Source organism: Gadus chalcogrammus, unplaced genomic scaffold (genome assembly GCF_026213295.1).
Source record: "Gadus chalcogrammus isolate NIFS_2021 unplaced genomic scaffold, NIFS_Gcha_1.0 GACHA069, whole genome shotgun sequence".
NCBI classification, from domain to species: domain Eukaryota; kingdom Metazoa; phylum Chordata; class Actinopteri; order Gadiformes; family Gadidae; genus Gadus; species Gadus chalcogrammus.
Genome location: NW_026613504.1, coordinates 611,294 through 629,699, shown reverse-complemented (window position 1 = coordinate 629,699; position 18,406 = coordinate 611,294). Strand labels below are relative to the sequence as shown.

Below are 18,406 nucleotides of genomic sequence, written 5' to 3'. Positions count from 1 at the left end.
AACGAGACATTTAAGCAGCAAAGATGAGACGTCGGTTGTGTGGTGAGAACTGATACAAAATCGATAACAACAACAATGCCGCCATTTTCTTTATTTTTTGTAACCTACAATAAATAAAGCAGGCTTCCAGTCAATGGAAAAATGGCTTCTCCCCACCGGCGATTGTTGTTGTTTACGATTTTCTATCAGTTCTCACCACACAACGACGTCTCATCTTTGCTCCTTGAATGTCGATATGTAATGGTATGGAGTTATTGAAACTTACTACGTGTAAAAAAGACTAGAAATTGAATGTTTATTTTTCATTGAATGTTTACATAAAGTTGCACTGGGTGCCTTTAAGTATTTATATGCTATACTAAAAATGCAATGAAAATACAAAAACAGCGTGTTTTCCTCATTGGGATCTTTATTATAACAATTATTATTAACAACTCAGTTAAACCAGATCTGTTCAATAGTTATGCGCTACTCTGCTCTAAGCAACGGTTCGGAGCCTGCAGCTCGAAGCCGGTGCTCATAAACATAACTAAAAATAAACACAACCCTAGTTTCTTCCCAAAATAATAACAATAATAATGTAAAAAAAAACAATCATGTTATAACTTAACCAAAAATATATTATACTTAATTCTGAAAGGTTTTGCCAAATGTAACGCAAAATATTAAAAAAAGGCAGAGAAAGAAGGCTGAGAACAATGAATTAGGCTTAGTAACAAAGCTTCTGAAAATAGAACCAGTAACTCACACAACTTCAGCACCAGTCTACGGATTTTTGTTCAGAAAGATGAACATGCTCTGGGGTCAGACGCGACCGCAGCCTAGGGTTGGGTATCGTTTGAAAATTTTCGATACCGATACCGAAACCGATACCTTTAATTCGATACGATACCTTCACGATACTTTTTCCGATACTTTATATTATGAAAACCTTACAGGATTATCGGCCAACTACTTTTCTACAATTATTATACATTGAGCACCATAATTCGTTAATAACTCTAGCACTTTGAGATTAAAAGGATACAATGACAATGAGGTCAACGGGCAAACTGGCAGTTTTATTGTGAGGGCATTTTCATATATTTAAAATGATTATATATACAACATAACATATTTTTTAATATTTTCCATCTACGTGGTTACTAATGTTAAAGTTGCAGTAACTTGTATCTATACATTCTCAGTTAGAATTCTTATGGAGGACGATAATCATATCTGCCTTTTCTGGGAGGAGAGTCTTTCCAGACTAATTGTGTCCCCAGCAGTTGAGAAAGTGTGCACAGCTGGAGTGGAGGATGCTTGGGGACACAAGTACCTAGCACTAAGATCAAACAAAATCGGTAAAGTCTCCTTTCTCTCCAACCACCAGATTACTGTATTTGTTGAGGTCAACACATTATATAGGCTTCTATACAGCTCCAACTCGTTTCTTGTCCTCGCTGCATCAGTCTGCGTGTTGGCACCGTCCACATTACCGCTGGCGCTGATGGTTAGGGCCCTGTCTTCCTCCACAAAGAGTTCACCGAGTGCAGTCAGGGGGGTCGACCTCTTTTGTGGTGGAATCTAAAAAAAAAAGCAGATGAAAGCAACAGTGCTCAGAATGACATTCAAGACAGGGGACAGTGGCATGGCATTGATATTATCACATACATAATTTTTCCTTAGCTCTTACCTATCCACGCCATCATCTTCATTCCCTTCCAGTGATGCTTCTTCTTCCTCCTCCGCCTGGCCATCATCAGATTGATGTTCCTTTATAAATGGAAAGAGATGTGTTTATGATTACTTCCATACACAAGTCTCTATAAGATATATATCTGTCGGCTTAATATAAACCCCTCTGAACGCGCCTGTCTCTGCAACCGCAAGCAAGCTTCTTCCTCAAGCCTTGCCCACACGGCAACATCCTGGACTTTAGCCTTAAACCGCGGACCCATAGCGGTGGCCTCTTCCAGGAACGCCCGGATCTTCGGCTCCTGTTAGAGCAAATTATAAGACATACAAGTCAGTATGTCACAAGTGCTGGCTTGGACAGATGGACCTTAGTACGAAATGAAATAGGAGATAGTCAAAGGCAAATGCAAAGCCAACTAACTAACAAACGGTAGTGTTTTATTTACATTATACTACAAGCACACGCCATGTTGGTGACTTTGGAAAAAAAAAAATCTTTGCTCAACTAACGATCTAGTAAATTACGTTAGCTACCGTAATATTAGCTGGCACACAGCTAACCTGCTATTAGCTGGCTAACGTCTAGCGGGAAACGTACCTGTTATGTCATCGTTGCTAGCAGAAGAAGACCCAGCAGATGGAGTGTTGAAGACGGTGCAGTTGTCCAGTCTTAAATTGATGCCATGGATGATCAAATGTTTCATAATTTTGAGGTGTTCCCGGACTTGCATTTTATATCACCAAGCAACGGTTGCATTTTACAGTATTGCTGTCAATTTTGACGAAATATAACCACGTTTTAGAACGCATCTGGCTAGCGCAAAGTTCAGTGAATTTGCCCCGCTTTCAACTCGAACGCAGTGACGAGTCTCACGTGACGTCACCCAAATAGCTTCATGCTGATTTGTCAGTCAAGTCGCCTGTATACAACAACAACGGTAGTGATTGGCTGGCTGCGATAGATTAAAAATAAATAAATAAAAGCTTTCACGCCGTCTACCGTAAAGTATCGAAATTTGGCACCGTTTTCTCCAAAACAATTCGATACTCGGTAGGACCGACATAATTCGGTCGGTGCCAAATGGCACCGTTGTTCGATACCCAACCCTACTGGTGACCATCAGTCCAGCCGCCGAAAACACCTGCTCTGAGGGGACAGATGTTGCCGTGATGCACAAATACCTCCGGGCTAACTTGGCAAGGCGGGGGAACAACTTTCCACCAACCTGTAGGGGTGCCATCCAGGGGCTCAGAAAGTTCTATATTTCTGCTTCGATGCCAACGTCGCCTTGAGTGGTAGGCCTATAGTGCTCTCACAGAAGTCATTTTTTAAATCATAATGGTCCCACACCAGACTTCGCCGTGGCCTCGTTCGCTTCATGATTACTTTTGAAATACACGCCGTGTTCCAATATACTATCCGCACTTACTAGCCTAAGTTTTTGGTTTGTAGGGCGTTCCGATTCAGATCGGGCGAAAATAAGTGTACTGAAAGGACCCAGATGGTGTACTCAAAACTGTCAAATCGCGAAGTGTGTGGCGATGTACACTTTTCGTACTCAACGGCAGCCATCTTGGCTACGTAGCGGAAGAGGGCGGAGCCAGGCTGAGCCAAAGGCGGCGCATTTTCCACATAGCCTGCATTAATAGTTTGACTTTTTATAGTTTTATAGTTTTTATAGCTTTTTATAGCTGCTAGGCGTAAAGAGTTCACCGTTCAAAGCGGGATGTTTATTGCGGGGGAGGAGCCGCGGCGGCAGTCGTGATCGTAATTTCCGGTTAGTGCACCACGGAGTATCCGATTTGGAACAACACTGACATCTGAAAATTAGTGCACTTAGCGAGTGCGAATAGTGTACTTCGTTTAAGCGTACTCATGGAAGTATGGATATCGGAACACGGCAGGACTCGCAGGTGACCGAGCAGGCCTGTGACGTTTTTTTTATTTTTATATTGCCCCCGTGTTAGGGCTGTAACGATACACCAACTCACGATTCGGTTTGTATCACGATTTTTGACCCACGGTTCGATACATCCCACGATTTTTTTAAATTTAAAAAGCATTTTATTTCAACAACACTTGTATAACAATTGACTTAGTGTAACATTTAATAACAAATATAAATTGGAACACTGAACAGATTTGAACAGAAAGAATACTATTAAAGTATAGCTAAATTAATAATTAAGTAACCAAAGATTGCAGTTGGAGGATGCTTGCAGGTAGGCAAAAACCCTAAACTAGTTTGGTGGTTTAGTCAAATATCCTATTAGCGCTTCTTATTAGGCTATGTAGCTTAAATAATGACATAATCAGGCCGTATAGAATGCAACATGTTTAATAGGCTAACTTTCAATAGATGGGAAAAAACATGAACGTAACATGAACGTCGCAATAACGAGGCATAGTGTTACGAGTAGCGTATGTGTGTGCGCGAGAATGGCAGTGTGCGTATGTGTGTGTGTGAGTGATGTCAGCGAGTGAGTGGACGAGCGAGGATAGCGAGCGGTAGCGCGTGTGTCTAGTGAAGAAGCGACCGAGTTCGTTAGAATAAAGTACCCATCCTGTCAATAATCGGTGGCCGCTTTATTCCGACCTATATGCAGACCAACTGCCGGTCAAATCACACAAAACAATAGAGACTGGGATCATACGGGCAATTTTTTTCGCGCTTGGCCCACTCTTGATAAATGTCGTTCATATCGCATATGAGGACTTTGACGGCTGTGCAGAAATGCAATCCTCCGTAGCCATGGAGAGCTTTCATCACAGAGAGGGCATCTCGTTGCATACTTACGGCATTGATAAGAGGGAGCGGTGTCAGCAGACTATTATTTAGACAAATTATTAGCAAATTTCAATCTGACAATTTGACCGGAGAGTTAGAAAGGCCGTGTCGCGCTTCTGCCTTCTCACACCGCGAGACAGGTTTGTGGCTTTGAGTGTCGCGATTTCGGTTTCGATACGCGTATCGTTACAGCCCTACCCCGTGTGGTAAAATTTTTAATTGCACACTGCATTAGTTTAATCCAGTGGTTTTCAAACTGGGGGGCGTGCCCCCTAGGGGGGGCCCGGAGTTACGACAGGGGGGGCGCGGCGCGAGGTGGGACGTGCCGTGCGAGGCTAAGTATAAATTACAGGCCTACATTTTCTTCACTGCTAGCTAGCAAATCATGGAAAAGTTTGTGAAAGTACTGCCAGGTAAACGTAAAGCAGAAGATGAATCCACACCAAATGCCTCAACTACCAAAACCAAGACAAGAAAATATGATGAGGCATATCTCGCCCTCGGTTTCACCAGTAGAACGGTGGTTAATGAAGAGAGACCGCAGTGTTTTGTGTCTCAAAATATTAACTTCCGACAGTATGAGGCCGAACCAGTTAAGACGCCACTTGGAGACTTCACATCCCGAACACAAAGATAAGCCCATTTGTTTCTTCCAAAAAACAACTACTTTAACTGTCGTGTACAACAGAGTTGCTTTACTAAAGCAGCTTATGTGCCTGTAAATGCTCAACTCGCCTCTTACAAAGTTGCGTACAGAGTTGCTCAGTGTAAAAAGCCGCACACAATATCAGAGGAATTAATACTACCTGCCACTATTGATATGGTTTCAACTATGATTAATGAAGCAACAGCCAGCAAACTAAAGGCTATTCCACTGTCAGACAACACTATCGCGAGGCGCATTTATGACATATCAAAAGACATAGAGGAGGAGCTTAATGACAAAATACGAGCCAAACGTTTTGCTCTGCAGATGGATGAAGCTACTGACAGTAACAAAGACTGTTTATTAATAGCATACGTCAGATTCATTGATGGCGAAGATTTGAGGGAGGATTTGCTTTTCTGCAAACGTGTAACTACCAGAGTAACTGCAGACGAGTTGTTCAAAATCATTGACACTTACTTGATAGATGCTTATCTGAAATGGGAGGACTGTGTGGGGATCTGCACAGATGGGGCTCAGGCAATGGCAGGGAAACGAGGAGGGCTGCAAGCGCGTCTCCCCCAATGTGCAGTGGACACACTGTATGATACACTGAGAGGCGCTAGCGTCCAAAAAATTGAGTCCCGAGCTGAATGATGTAATGTCGGACATCATTGCCACTGTAAACTACATTAAAACAAGACCCGTCAAATCCCAGATTTTTTCCGGGCTGGGCGAGGTAATGGGATCCGCCTACACAGCTGTTTTGTTTCACAGCGAGTCACGATGGCTGTCACGTGGGAAGGTTTTATCCAGGGTGTTTGAACTGCGGGATGAGATCAGAATCTTCTTGGAGGAAGATGGTAATGAACTTGCCCACAGGTTTAACAACAACAACTTCCTCATGAAACTTGCATACCTCAGTGACATGTTTCAGAAACTCAATGAACTAAATCTACAGATGCAGGGCAGCAGCACACACCTTCCACAACTTGCAGATAAAATCACATCATTCACAAGAAAACTAGAGATGTGGGAGCAGCGGGTGAAAGAGGGGAATATAGAGTCATTTGAGAACCTGGGGCCTCATTACAGAAACTTCCTAACTCTGAAATCCTATCTTATCTTAAGATGGGAATTTATCCATTACAGAACTATCCTAAGTTAGGAATTTCTTAAGTTAGGATCCCTAAGTTAGGTGGCCATACACCCTGTCCTAAATTCAAAATAACTGTCAATAACTGAAAAAAATGGCAGCAGCACTGCTAGCAGGTCTGCTTGACAATGAAGACGAGGATCAACACAACAGAAACCCGATGTCTGAAAGGCTACCGAGGCCGTGTAATGATTTCTTAAATTTTCCTGACCATATTCTAATTTCATTTTATCGCCTGCAAAGACAGTACATTTTGAATTTGGTGGAAGAATTACTTTACTACTTTATAACTCCTCTTTTTGTTCCCTGTATCAATACCCGCCATGCGCCCTAACGTCATGCCATGCATTATTCAGAATGTACAGTCCTGTGCGTGAAGTTGACAAGCATTTGCAGTTAAGCATAGCCTCTGTGTACTTTTTAAGTTAAATTGAAAAAATTATCTAATGGTGGTCGCTGGGACAAAACCAGTTGAAAACCCCTGTGCTAGAGAATAGCTTCTAACGCCAAATGCCAACCCTATGTTTGTGGGATGAGTAGTAGGCTAACCCAAGGCTGAGCTACTTTTTTGAAAAAAAGAAAGAAAAATCTGTTAGGCAGTTGTTATGTAGCTGGTTAGTGACAATGAACAGAAATGGAAGAATACCACTTTTTTATTTTTAAGTATATAATTGTGTCTATTGCCTATGCAGCATGAGTGTCTGTTATTTAGAGAATGTAATAATTCTTGACTTGACTGCATCATTATATAAAAAACTATTCCTCAGTCTCAGTCTGTCATGTTTTGTTGTGCTAGGTTGAGGTTGCATCCCCAAAAGAGGACAGTGCTAGGGAGAGAGATGAAAGACACCATGAAAGAGAGGAGAGTGTCTGCGAAAGCGAGGAGAGAGTCGGTGAAAGTGAGGAAAGAGTCGATGAGAGTGAGGAGGGAGTTGATGAAAGAAACCATGAGAGAGAGGAGAGCAGTGAGCAGGAGGGCATAGATTACTTTGCCTGTCCTGAGCCTTCAATGTTACAGAGCTTTTTGGATCACCACCCACAACAAAATGCCCGAAATCCAGTATTGCAAAGGTTATTCACCAGTAAAAAAGGAACCAACAGGAGGTGGCTCACATATTGTGATAGACGGCACAAATTGTTTTGTTTTGTGTGTATGGCTTTCGGGAAGACCAGTGACACAAGCTCATTTATTACTGGTAGGTCAGATTGGAGGCATGTGCACCAGCGCACAGAAGAACATGAAAGGAGTAGTGCACACCGAATCTGTGCTGAAGCGTTTTTACTAAGGTGCTCAAAAGCAGATATCAGCAGTACGTTTGCTGGTAATCAGCTGTCTGCACAGAGGGAACAGGTCAGGAAGAGACGTCGGGTATTGGAGCGTGTCGTGGATGTGGTGAAAGTGTTAGGGAAGAGGGGGTTGAGCTACAGGCACACGGCGAATGAGGCAGCCTACACACTAGATGATGGCACAATTGATCATGGAAACTTTCTGGAACTCATCCTTTTATTGGGAAAATATGATGTGTGCCTAAAAGAACACCTTGATATTTGCATTAAAAAGAGCAAGGAATTACACAATTCCAGTGGAACGAGTGGTCGAGGGTCTCTTGTCACCCTTCTCTCCAAAACTACAATCAACACAGTAATTGATACAATTGGGCACCTCATTCAAGAATGCATTTCAAACGAAGTACAGCAAACTGGAATGTTCTCCATACAGCTGGACACAACACAGGACATAACCTCCCATGATCAGTGTTCAATTGTTGTAAGATATGTGACTGACACTGTGCATGAGAGGCTTGTTGCCTTAGTGAGATGTGAGGCATCCACTGGGCAGTACTTTGTGAACCTGGTTTTAGATGTCCTGGACCGTCTGAACCTCAACAAAGACATGTGCATTGGAAATGCCACAGATGGGGCGGCAAATATGCAAGGCCAGTATAAAGGGTTTAACTCACTGATGACCTCTCAGTCACCCACCCATGTACATGTCTGGTGCTATGCACATGTTCTCAATCTTGTGCTATCTGACACAACGCAAACTGTAATTGAAAGTGGATCACTGTTCAGTCTACTGAATGACATGGCAGTCTTCATCAAGGACTCCTACCAAAGGGTCAATCTGTGGGAGAACCAAGTGCAAGAGAAAAGCCACAGGCGCCTCTCTTCAATTGGGGAGACAAGGTGGTGGTCCAAACATGAGGCCCTCAAAAAAGTGTTTGGACATTTTGGGAAACCACAGAATGGTTTGTAGATGGATGCAGTCCTGACACTGGCAGCCATAGAAGGCAAAGACCACGAAAAACCAACAGTACGTGCCAAAGCACGTGGTTTTAGAGAGGGTCTCTTGAAATATGAGACCAACTTAACAGCTCAAATATTCCTTAGAATATTTGAGCTAACTACACCGCTTTCTAAGTACCTCCAGACAGAAAGCATGGATATCCTTACGGCTCATCGTATGGTGATGGCCACGCAAGAGGGCCTGAAAAACATTGCAAGAGATTTTGAAACCGTGAAAGCAGCTGCAGACACTTTTGTGCAATGGGCAAATGATCAAATTGAGACAAGAGAGGTTGAAGTTGAAGTTGAGAGTGCATTGCCTCAGAAAAGAGGAAGAAAGAAAAAAAACAGCGGGAGAAATGGCTAAAGATGACCCTCTAAGAGATGCTAACAGAGCATTTGAAGTGAATGTCCACAACAGAATTCTAGACACTGCTCTTGAGGCAATTCATAGAAGGTTTATGACACATGGCACTCTTTTCGCTGATTTGGCATGGCTGGACCCCAGGAGCTTTGACAAGATCCGGACCACTACCTTTCCCAACACTGCTTTTGAAGTCTTGAGCAGATGTCTGATGAAATTTGACAGCAGTGCAACAGTGGACAATCTACAATCAGAGCTGAAATGTTTAGCAGGACAGTGGGACAGACTGAAAGCATCCCATCTTGAGGATTACATGACCAGAATAGTGGAAGATGGATCTGAAGGACAAGAAGAGGAAACAGGTCTTGTGAATAAAGCCTGTGCCTCCTGTAAAAATTGCCCACTGTGCTGTTACCAGATTCTCCAACGGCTCAACATGCTCTCAGATGCCTATCATCTCCTTGGGCTTGCTTATAAGTTCTTGCTGACCCTTTCCCTGACCCAGGTGGCCTGTGAAAGAACATTCTCTACCCTCAAGTTCATAAAAAACAGACTCAGGAGCAACCTGTCAGCTAGCAAGCTTGAGGCGTTTATGTTGATGGCCACTGAGAAAGACATTCTCATGGCATTGGACACAGATGTAGTAATTGACAAGGTGGCTGACAAGAGTGCATTGATGAGGAAGCTGCTCTTGTAAGGTAATTCAGTGAAAGGAACTGTAGGATAATAATTGATTATGAAAATATTCATTCATTCATTCATCTTAGGAGTTCAGAGGCTCTCTTAAATCAGCACTGCTTTGTCTGGAAAACTGACAATCAGATTAATCAGCTATGTCTATTCATTATAATTCTCTCTCCCTCATTCATGTTTCATAGGCTACTGAAGATGTCGAAGTCCCTTTTGACTGGGTAAGTTCACAATTTAGTGGGTACTACTCTTGATACAGTAGAGTAACATCTGATCCATCATTTATTCTCTTCTCTATTCTTTGTCTTTGTCTTCTATTTTTTGTCTTTGTCTTCTATTAAACGCAGGTACACACCCAGTCGGATGAACTCTACCCATTACTTTGATGGATGTGGAGTATACTTTTTTTGTTAATAAATAACACCTTTTGGAAGTGTATAATGCGTCCACTCTCACTGATTGCTTTTAACTCATTGCATGGCTTAAGGTATGTGGAAAATAGTTGCACAGTTGGAGTCAGGCTTTTAGCTAGGATTTTTTGTACAGCACTTGATCGTTTTTAGGTAATATTACAATTACACTGATTTATTTATATGTTTAGTAATTTAATACATAATAACAGTGAGTGTAACTGAAACTAGGTAACAAGGTACAAAATTCAAGTAACAACTTCAACAAAAAGAAACAACTTTCTACACAACTTTAAAGTGTATGATGTATATTGTATTGTATTGAATTTAGATTAATTAAGACCACCACCTTAACACACAAACTCTTGTTGAACTCATAAAGTAGTAGGTTCAGTGACGTGCGGTGAGACAGCTGTCTTCTGTAGCTTCTGCGAGCCCGTGAATCAATGTTTCGTTGGAATCATGATGTAACGTTGTTGTAGCGGGAATACAGCAATGCTATTTTCTAATTGGCAGGGCATATGTATGATTCTATAATAATATATTAATAATATTAATAATACTATCTATATATATCGATATTTAAAATATATAGATATTTTTTGAAACGCGATATGGAACGAGACCGTATCGTCAACATCAATATAATTTAGTTTGCGTTGAAATTACAGCACATTTGTTTCAAATAACAGCAGTTTCGAACCGCGCCTGCCGCCTGCTATTTCGTAACTCTGTTTATGTCTCTCCCGCTCTGCCTCCGGCTCCCCAACCCAGTCGCCAAGAAAAAACGTTGACGGTGTACGTTTCCATGAACACTGGATACGTAGCATTTCAACGTAAAATAACGTGTTATACCTACAGTATCCTGTGGAGGCGGGTTTCGGGGTTTGGGTTTCACGGGTTCCGCGGGAAATTGTGGACACGTTAGTTGAGGGGGGGGGGGGAGACACGTTTGTTGAGGGGGGGGGGGGGGGGGGGGGGGGACACGTTTGTTGAGGGGGGGGGGGGACACGTTTGTTGAGGGGGGGGACACCATAGACATCTTATAGATAGACGGAGCATTGGCTGCTGGGACGCGAGAAATACGGCCGCCATCTTGGAGTGGTCAACCAGGAGCAGCAACAGCAGCAGAAACAGGATGCCGGGCTGTTGTTCAGCGTATTCCTGCTCAAATCGGCGGACAATCCATAATAGGAATCTGGGGTTTACTTTTCACAAGCAAGATTTAACATTACCGTACTATTGGTATAATTAGTATTGAATAATAAAACACGCCAAACCATGTGGCCTTTATCATAGCTACACGTATGACAAAAAACCGCATGAAAATCAGTGGTATTCAGTGAGGTATGATTAATTAAATGCGCTGACAGTTCATTGCTCCAGCCAAACGGATTACACTGAGTGGAGCGGATGACCACTCCAAGATGGCGGCCCCGCGTCTCGTCAGCGCCAGTAGGCGGTAGCATTCGATGCTCCGTCTATCATATAAGATGTCTATGGGGGACACGCTCGACAACGAGAGTTGGTTTTTATTGAACGCTCAACAACGAGAGTTGGTTTTTATTGAACGAGATTTCAACACGGAACAGCTGCCCGAAACGATGGTCACGTCACTCTCGTTGACGGTGTTGACAACAATGAACACACGAACAATGAACATGTTAATAGAACAACACACAACCAAATAACATCCCGAACCCATTAACCCCACTTAATCCTAACAACAAAACAAGTTAACAAAAGCCCCTTTTGTCAACTGACAACCCCAATTCCCAGAATCCCCCGCGGCTCCGGAACACGGCGTCCACACCCGTGGTCGCCACAATATACATATTTTTTCATTTTACATTCCCCTCTGCCTTGGAGCAAAGCGTGACCCTGAAAACGTTTTCTTCTCCATTCTAAATGAATGGGGGAATAGCACCAACAGGGGGCCATACGTTCTCCAAGCATTGGTGAAATTGTTACGTAGCCTATGTTAATCTTTATTATCTGAATGGGAAATGCAATATTTTCGGACAGATACACCATTAAACGCGTTTCTAATGACATTTCTAGCGAGAAATGTACATTTTCCTTACATAGGCCTAATCTTCAGTCAGTGAATGTGTATGATCTTTATTAATCTTTATTATCTGAATGGGAAATGCAATATTTTAGGACCGATTCACCGTTAAACGTGTTTCTAATAAAATTTCTAGCGAGAAATATACTTTTTACTTACATAATCTTCAGTCAGTGATTGTGTCTGATCTTTAGTTTTATAGTTATTAGGAAGATTTTATCGGCTCGCTCGCATGTTTCAACGACGTCAGGTTGTTAGGGACGCTGCTTTCGCTAAACTAGCAGCTCACGTGTTTCCTGCGTTTGTGTTATTAAACCATTAATTTATGTAACTTTTAATGATATAATCTTGTTCGAAACACGTATATCTGAGAGCCAACCCAGTCGCCAACAGCATACGTTGACAGTGTAGGCTATGTTTCGTGAACACTGGATTACATCGCATTTCAACATAAAATTGCGTGTTATACACACACACACACGCGCGCGCACACACACACACACACACACACACACACACACACACACACACACACACACACACACACACACACACACACACACACACACACACACACACACACACACACACACAAAAAAAATATTCCCTCAAATATTATTACTTTCAAAACATTGGCCAAAATGGCCAATAATATCATTTTTATTTGGGATGCTTCGAGGACATTTTGGGTGGATTTTGAACGGTATGTGGGCAGCATGTTTTTTGCAGGACCTGGCAACCCTGCGCTGTTGCCCGAGGTGCTGAAATGCTCCGGAACAGATCTGGATCCACCATCCCCCCCCCCCCCCCCTAAATAAATACTATGGCAGAATAAAGAATAAATTCATGCATTATCATTAAACTTGAACATTTGTTTTTACAGTAGAGTGGTGGAGGGATGACGTATGTTGGCCAACCCGGAAGTTAGCGTCGCCCTGGGTTCCCTTGACAAAAAGCCAACGGGTTTTTCCATTTTGGATTATTGCAGAAAAATTAGCATATTTGAAGCACTTCCTCAAAAACTGTAAATAAAAAGAACCGTGCTCCAAACTAAACGAAACGTAAACCAATGCATTCTGAATGGGAGTGTTTCTCCGATTTTTCCAGGCTACACAGAACGAAATGTAAACCCATGCAAATAAAGACTTCATGGTCATAATAATTTAAATATCATTCATCTCCTGAGTGTGTTGGGTGGTATTCTATTTTTTTCAACGGGGCTGCATCAAGTCACTTCACCGTCATGGTTGCTATGGTGGTTGCTATCGACCGCCCCCTCTAATCCTTACATGGCTCTAAAAACCACGCGGCAAAGGAGCTGGGAATAACACTGGACTTGCGAGGCATCGACGCGGACTTCCATTCACATAGCCAAAAACAAGACAATAGATCTATCAAAACATCAAGACATACAATTCTAAAAAGAACAGATTAAGCAGCTACCCTTTTTCCCTTTGCGGTTTGCATACAGATCAGCGCACCAGCATTTAATATATCCGTGAATTGTCACAATTTCTCAGAATCAAAGGTGAAAGTAGAAACGGGTGGCCTAAAGCTGTCATATTGTTAGTTATCACAGACAAGTTTAAGTAGAAACGGGTGGCCAAAAGCTGTCATATTGTTAGTTATCACAGACAATTTTTAACAATAGGCCTAAATGTTCTGTATGGAGCTCCTTAAGGGACATTAGGGAGAACGCTCCCGGACAGAACCTTAGTTTGGAAGTTGTGGTTAGTGACACGACAAATCAAATCAAATACATGAGTTTGAAATTTGTGCTTTTTAACACGAACATTTTGAAAATACGTGTCCCTGATCACCTTTCAATAGATTAAATAACGTGACAGTGTCACGTATTTTCGTGAGACCGGGTTGTCATGTCAAGTTGTCATTTGTTATTGGATACATACAGAATACATACAGACATTGGATACATACAGAACATAGTGGGTCATATGTCCCTATGTCCGATGCTTTTTGGAAACGTTTTCTTCATAAAACGTGCCAGACAGAATTTGTATACATTTTATTCCTTAGTAATTAGCTACATGGGTATGCCGTCTTTCAGAACCTTTCATTACCGGCACTAAAGAGAGAAAAAAGAGTGCATCCTCATTGTACCCAGCACCTCTGAAAATGCACTTCCGTATGCGTCTCTGTCCCCAGCACATTTCAGACCAAACGGACGCCCATGATTACAACAGACACAACCAGTCAGCTCAATATACAGTCACCTTGCCTTACTACGACAGACACAAATACAACTGACCTCATGTTCAGCAGGAGGATCCTTTACCCCACTACTGACGACATGTGAAAAGGGTGCGACGTGTCCGACCTGAAGCCAGGTGAGTGACGGGCCTCCTCGGGGGCGGAGCTAGGGACCCATTTTGGGGCGGAGCTAAGCGGCCCCTCTGTAAAGACGCTGGGAGTCGGCGGGGGCGGAGCTAAGCGACTCTATAAAGAAGCCAGGACGCGGCGGAGAATCAGGTCTCACATGGTCTCACCACCAGAGGAACACTTTCCTGTTCAGAGTCCGCCGTCCAACCGACCTGGAAGAGATAAAACGTAGGTCTTTTTATTAATCCTTCTGGCCCGGACATGTTGAATGTTTTTCATTACATTGTAATGATCATAATACCAAGAATCGCTTACTAATTTGTCCAACCTTCTGCTCCCCAGGTGAAACCACAAGAATGGAAACGGTGCAGGAACTCGTCCCCTTCGTCAGAGAGATGCTGAGCCAGAAGCCCAACCGCGGGATGCTGAAGGTGTATCTGCTCGGCACAGTGGTGGCGGTGGTCGGCACGGTGGTGGGCACGGTGGTCGGCCTGGTGGACACTGTGTGCCATCCCTTCTCCGGGGAGGGCCCTGACGACGCCGAGATGGCCATGCTCATGTTGGGAGAGTCGAGGAGGAGGACAATAGTAGCGGGCCTGCCTGTGAAGAGACGAGGAAGAGAGCCGCAGGAGGAGGTCCAGGGAGGGACCTGTTTGGAGACAGACAAGACCGCTGCAGCCCTGTCGAAGACCCACGGACCACAAGCTCTCAGAACCGCAGCGAACCGACTTCATGCGTCCTAAAGGAGCGTTTTAAATGGACTTTTAACAAGAAAATATTTATTTATTATTGTGTGTGCGTGTGTGTGTGTGTGTGTGTGTGTGTGTGTGTGTGTGTGTGTGTGTGTGTGTGTGTGTGTGTGTGTGTGTGTGTGTGTGTGTGTGTGTGTGTGTGCCCCCCTGCTGGGTCAGGGTCTTTGACTCCCAGAGGTCTGACTGACTGCTGGTCAGTTTGACGCAGCTCCTCGGGTCAAAATGATTTTATATATAAAGTGTTTGTCTCAGGAGTCATTCTCAAGTCTAGATATTGCAACTTTTCCCTCGGAATAAACATTTGTTTTGATAAAATCTGAATCAATGTCTCCGAGGTATCAAATAATTTCATTAGACTTGAGAGTATTTTTTATTAAATTAAGCTTCCAGTGTTTTATTCTCTCAAACATATTACAATATAGCTGATATATTTCGTGTCCCTCCACCAATTACATTTGCATGCATGCATCATATATTTCAGAAGTAAATGTGCACGTTTATTGAGGCATAAATATTGCACTTTATCGTATTTACCACTTAGGATAACTTGTGAAAGAAAAGAAGAATCAACGTGATCACGTCTGATATTGACGACAGGGACGTGGATCAATATCAATCAGTTCCACCACTGGGCGGCAGTATAACACACTTCAGCCTACTGCACAACCAACTTGTATTGATGTTTGTAGGGCTGTGTGGAGAAGAATACAATATTTGCCAAAATAAAATGAGTATATCCTAAAAAATATATAAATCTACTCAAAAAAGCACAACAAATGTACATTCATATTAAGGGCATTTGGCAGACGCTTTTATCCAAAGTGACTCAAATAAGTAAATTTGTCGGAAGAAAGAGAATATATCGCTGGCAGTACAGTAAGGACGTTAATAGAACCAAACGAAAAGCACTAACAATCGCTAGGTTAACCCATCCCCTATATACAACAAAGATGCAACACGATGCTAAGTACTATTTTTAAAGGGATACTTCACTGGTGGAGATATGAAGGTTATATGAAGTAAATAATTCTATGTATTATAAATGTGCAAAAATAATTGAAATCGGTTAGCCTGTTAGCCTGAGAAAAGGAAGAAAGTGTCCCTCTGGCTCAAAAGTAAGAAATACTCCAACTACCACAGTGCATTGCGCTCGCTGCACCGTCAGCCTGTTTCCGTTTGGAGTGGGAAGGACCCATGGTCCTAGCACGAGTGGTAGCGTGAGAAAACTTTGTGTAAACATATCCCTGTGATACGTTAACTAGTTTAGACTTCTGCCCTCATTTTTTCAAACGCATCATTTGTATATTACTGTGCAGCAGGGATGGAAATTAACACCCGCCACCCGCCATTTGCGGGTGGATTTGTATGGTGGCGGGTGAATTGTGTCACTTCACCCGCCACTGTGTCGGGTAATACTTTTCAGTAAGGTCCGATCAAATTTGCATATTTAATATTCGTGATACGGCGCTGTGCAGTTCCACAACCATTACTGTCAACATCCCTTCTTCTTCTACGCCTCTTTTGCTGAACTGCAACTGTCCGGCATCCGGGATAATATACCAGTAACAGGCTCTCAAGTCTCAAGCATTCGGCGTTTGACACACGCAATTCAACACATGCACACGCTCACACGCCACACGTATTTCTCACGCAGAGAAATTACCAGGATAGCGCCCACCAATTTGGGCCGCTATTAAACAGTGTTACAGGTAGGAATCAAATGGGTTTCCCGTACGTGGGGTAACCAGACGTCCTCTTTTGCCCGGACATGCCCTCCTTTTGAGACACTTTTAAAAAATGTGTGGCGGAATTTAAAAATCGTCCGGGATTTTATTAAAGCCTCATACATGTTCTCATTGTATTTGCGTTGCGTCTCTTTGGGTCGTTACGCCCTCCCCTACTCAGTTCTGTTCGCTTTGCATTGGAGGAAGTGAGTAGGGGGCGTGGTTAAGTAGAGCCTTCAGATTGGACGGTTTGACTTACGTTACCGTCGTGTATTTTTTTTTTATCATTATTGTTTTATAGGGACAAACATTAACAAATTTCTCCCACAGGGGATTGATAACGTTCTATCTATTGAACAGAAAGAAACACTTGGTCATACTTTACATATTTTATCACAGCATTGGCCTACTGAATGCCACAGATATATTTCCAGCATTGGACTGAATGCCACATAAATATATAATTATGTTTTTGCACGTTTGCAACGTTTAAAAGTTCAGGGTATAAAGTTCAAGTATATGCCTCTACTAGCCAATAGGCCAATAGCCTTTTGAGGCAATGTTTTTTCTGAATATTAGTGTTAAGGGCCAATAATGCTTACTATCATACGTTAGTTACCATGTCTGTGGACACATTTGTATTCAGGCACTAATTAGTTTACTTATGATGGTGTAGCCATGCATGTTGTTTTATTGTTAACATGTCAATTTGTTTAAAATGTACGCATATATTAAAAAAATATATAGCTCATAAAAAGTGGCTGGTAAAAAAGATGAGTGGCTGGTAGATTTTTAAATCTACCTGCCACAGTGGCTGGTGGGCAAAAAAGTTCATTTCCATCCCTGCTGTGCAGCATAAAAACATTTGCTAATTACAATAGCTCAGCATATCAAGTATTTGTACTCAACCTTTTCTCCCCAGTGGAAATAAGTATTTATCTCATAGGCCGTTTCTCAATTTGCGTACTTGTGCGTGCTCGTGGACTCCTGAAACGTCATCAGTCGTTGCCCGAGCACTGTTCCAATTCGAAGCACGCATCAAGCGAGTGCTGTCGTAAAACCCGGAAGTGTTCTTGATGCGTGCTCGATCTCGCCGTTTCACCAAGCATGCATCGGAGGTGGCATAGATATATATAGAACACTAGATACGTCACGGCAATGTTGAGCTCCGGTCGGCTGACGGCCACCGCGGCGGCCATCTTGAATGGGTCAACCCGCTGTCTAGTGCATTACACCATATGGAAAATTCATACAAAGATGTAGCAAATTTGAGCGGTGATGGCTCAGTGGATGACACTAAAAACATCATAGTTGATATTCCATGTTTGATTTTAAGTGGTAGTAAGATTTTTTTCCCCCTCTATGTTATACAAGAAACACACTTTTTAACACATGACATTTAACTTGCCACTGATTATATCTACTATCAGAAATGTTTCTGCTGGACTAAGATGAACATTTTATTTCTCAAAAAGTAAATATCTTATCCATTTAGCTTATAACT

General features: G+C 42.5%; 2 protein-coding genes across 3 annotated transcripts in view; one reads left to right on the top strand and one right to left on the bottom strand.

The window, feature by feature from the left end:
• Positions 1–14,457, bottom strand: part of LOC130378183 (laminin subunit beta-3-like) — a 33,496-nt gene extending 19,039 nt beyond the window's left edge. Inside the window, exon 1 of one of the 2 annotated variants that reach the window (XM_056585069.1) lies at positions 14,356–14,457. The gene's annotated coding sequence lies outside the window, so the exon portion shown is untranslated. The remainder of the gene's footprint in view (positions 1–14,355) is intronic. The other variant, XM_056585070.1, reaches the window with a different exon arrangement.
• Positions 14,458–14,552: 95 nt separating this feature from the next.
• g0s2 (G0/G1 switch 2) lies at positions 14,553–16,200 on the top strand. The gene is made up of 2 exons (XM_056585072.1): positions 14,553–14,654; positions 14,769–16,200. The coding sequence occupies exon 2, from the start codon at positions 14,783–14,785 to the stop codon at positions 15,167–15,169; it is 387 nt and encodes a 128-aa protein (XP_056441047.1). The 5' UTR covers positions 14,553–14,654; positions 14,769–14,782; the 3' UTR covers positions 15,170–16,200.
• Positions 16,201–18,406: the final 2,206 nt, after the last annotated feature.

Bases quoted from the DNA above. Each gene is read 5' to 3' on its own strand.
- g0s2 (XM_056585072.1), top strand. From the start codon at position 14,783: ATGGAAACGGTGCAGGAACTCGTCCCCTTCGTCAGAGAGATGCTGAGC.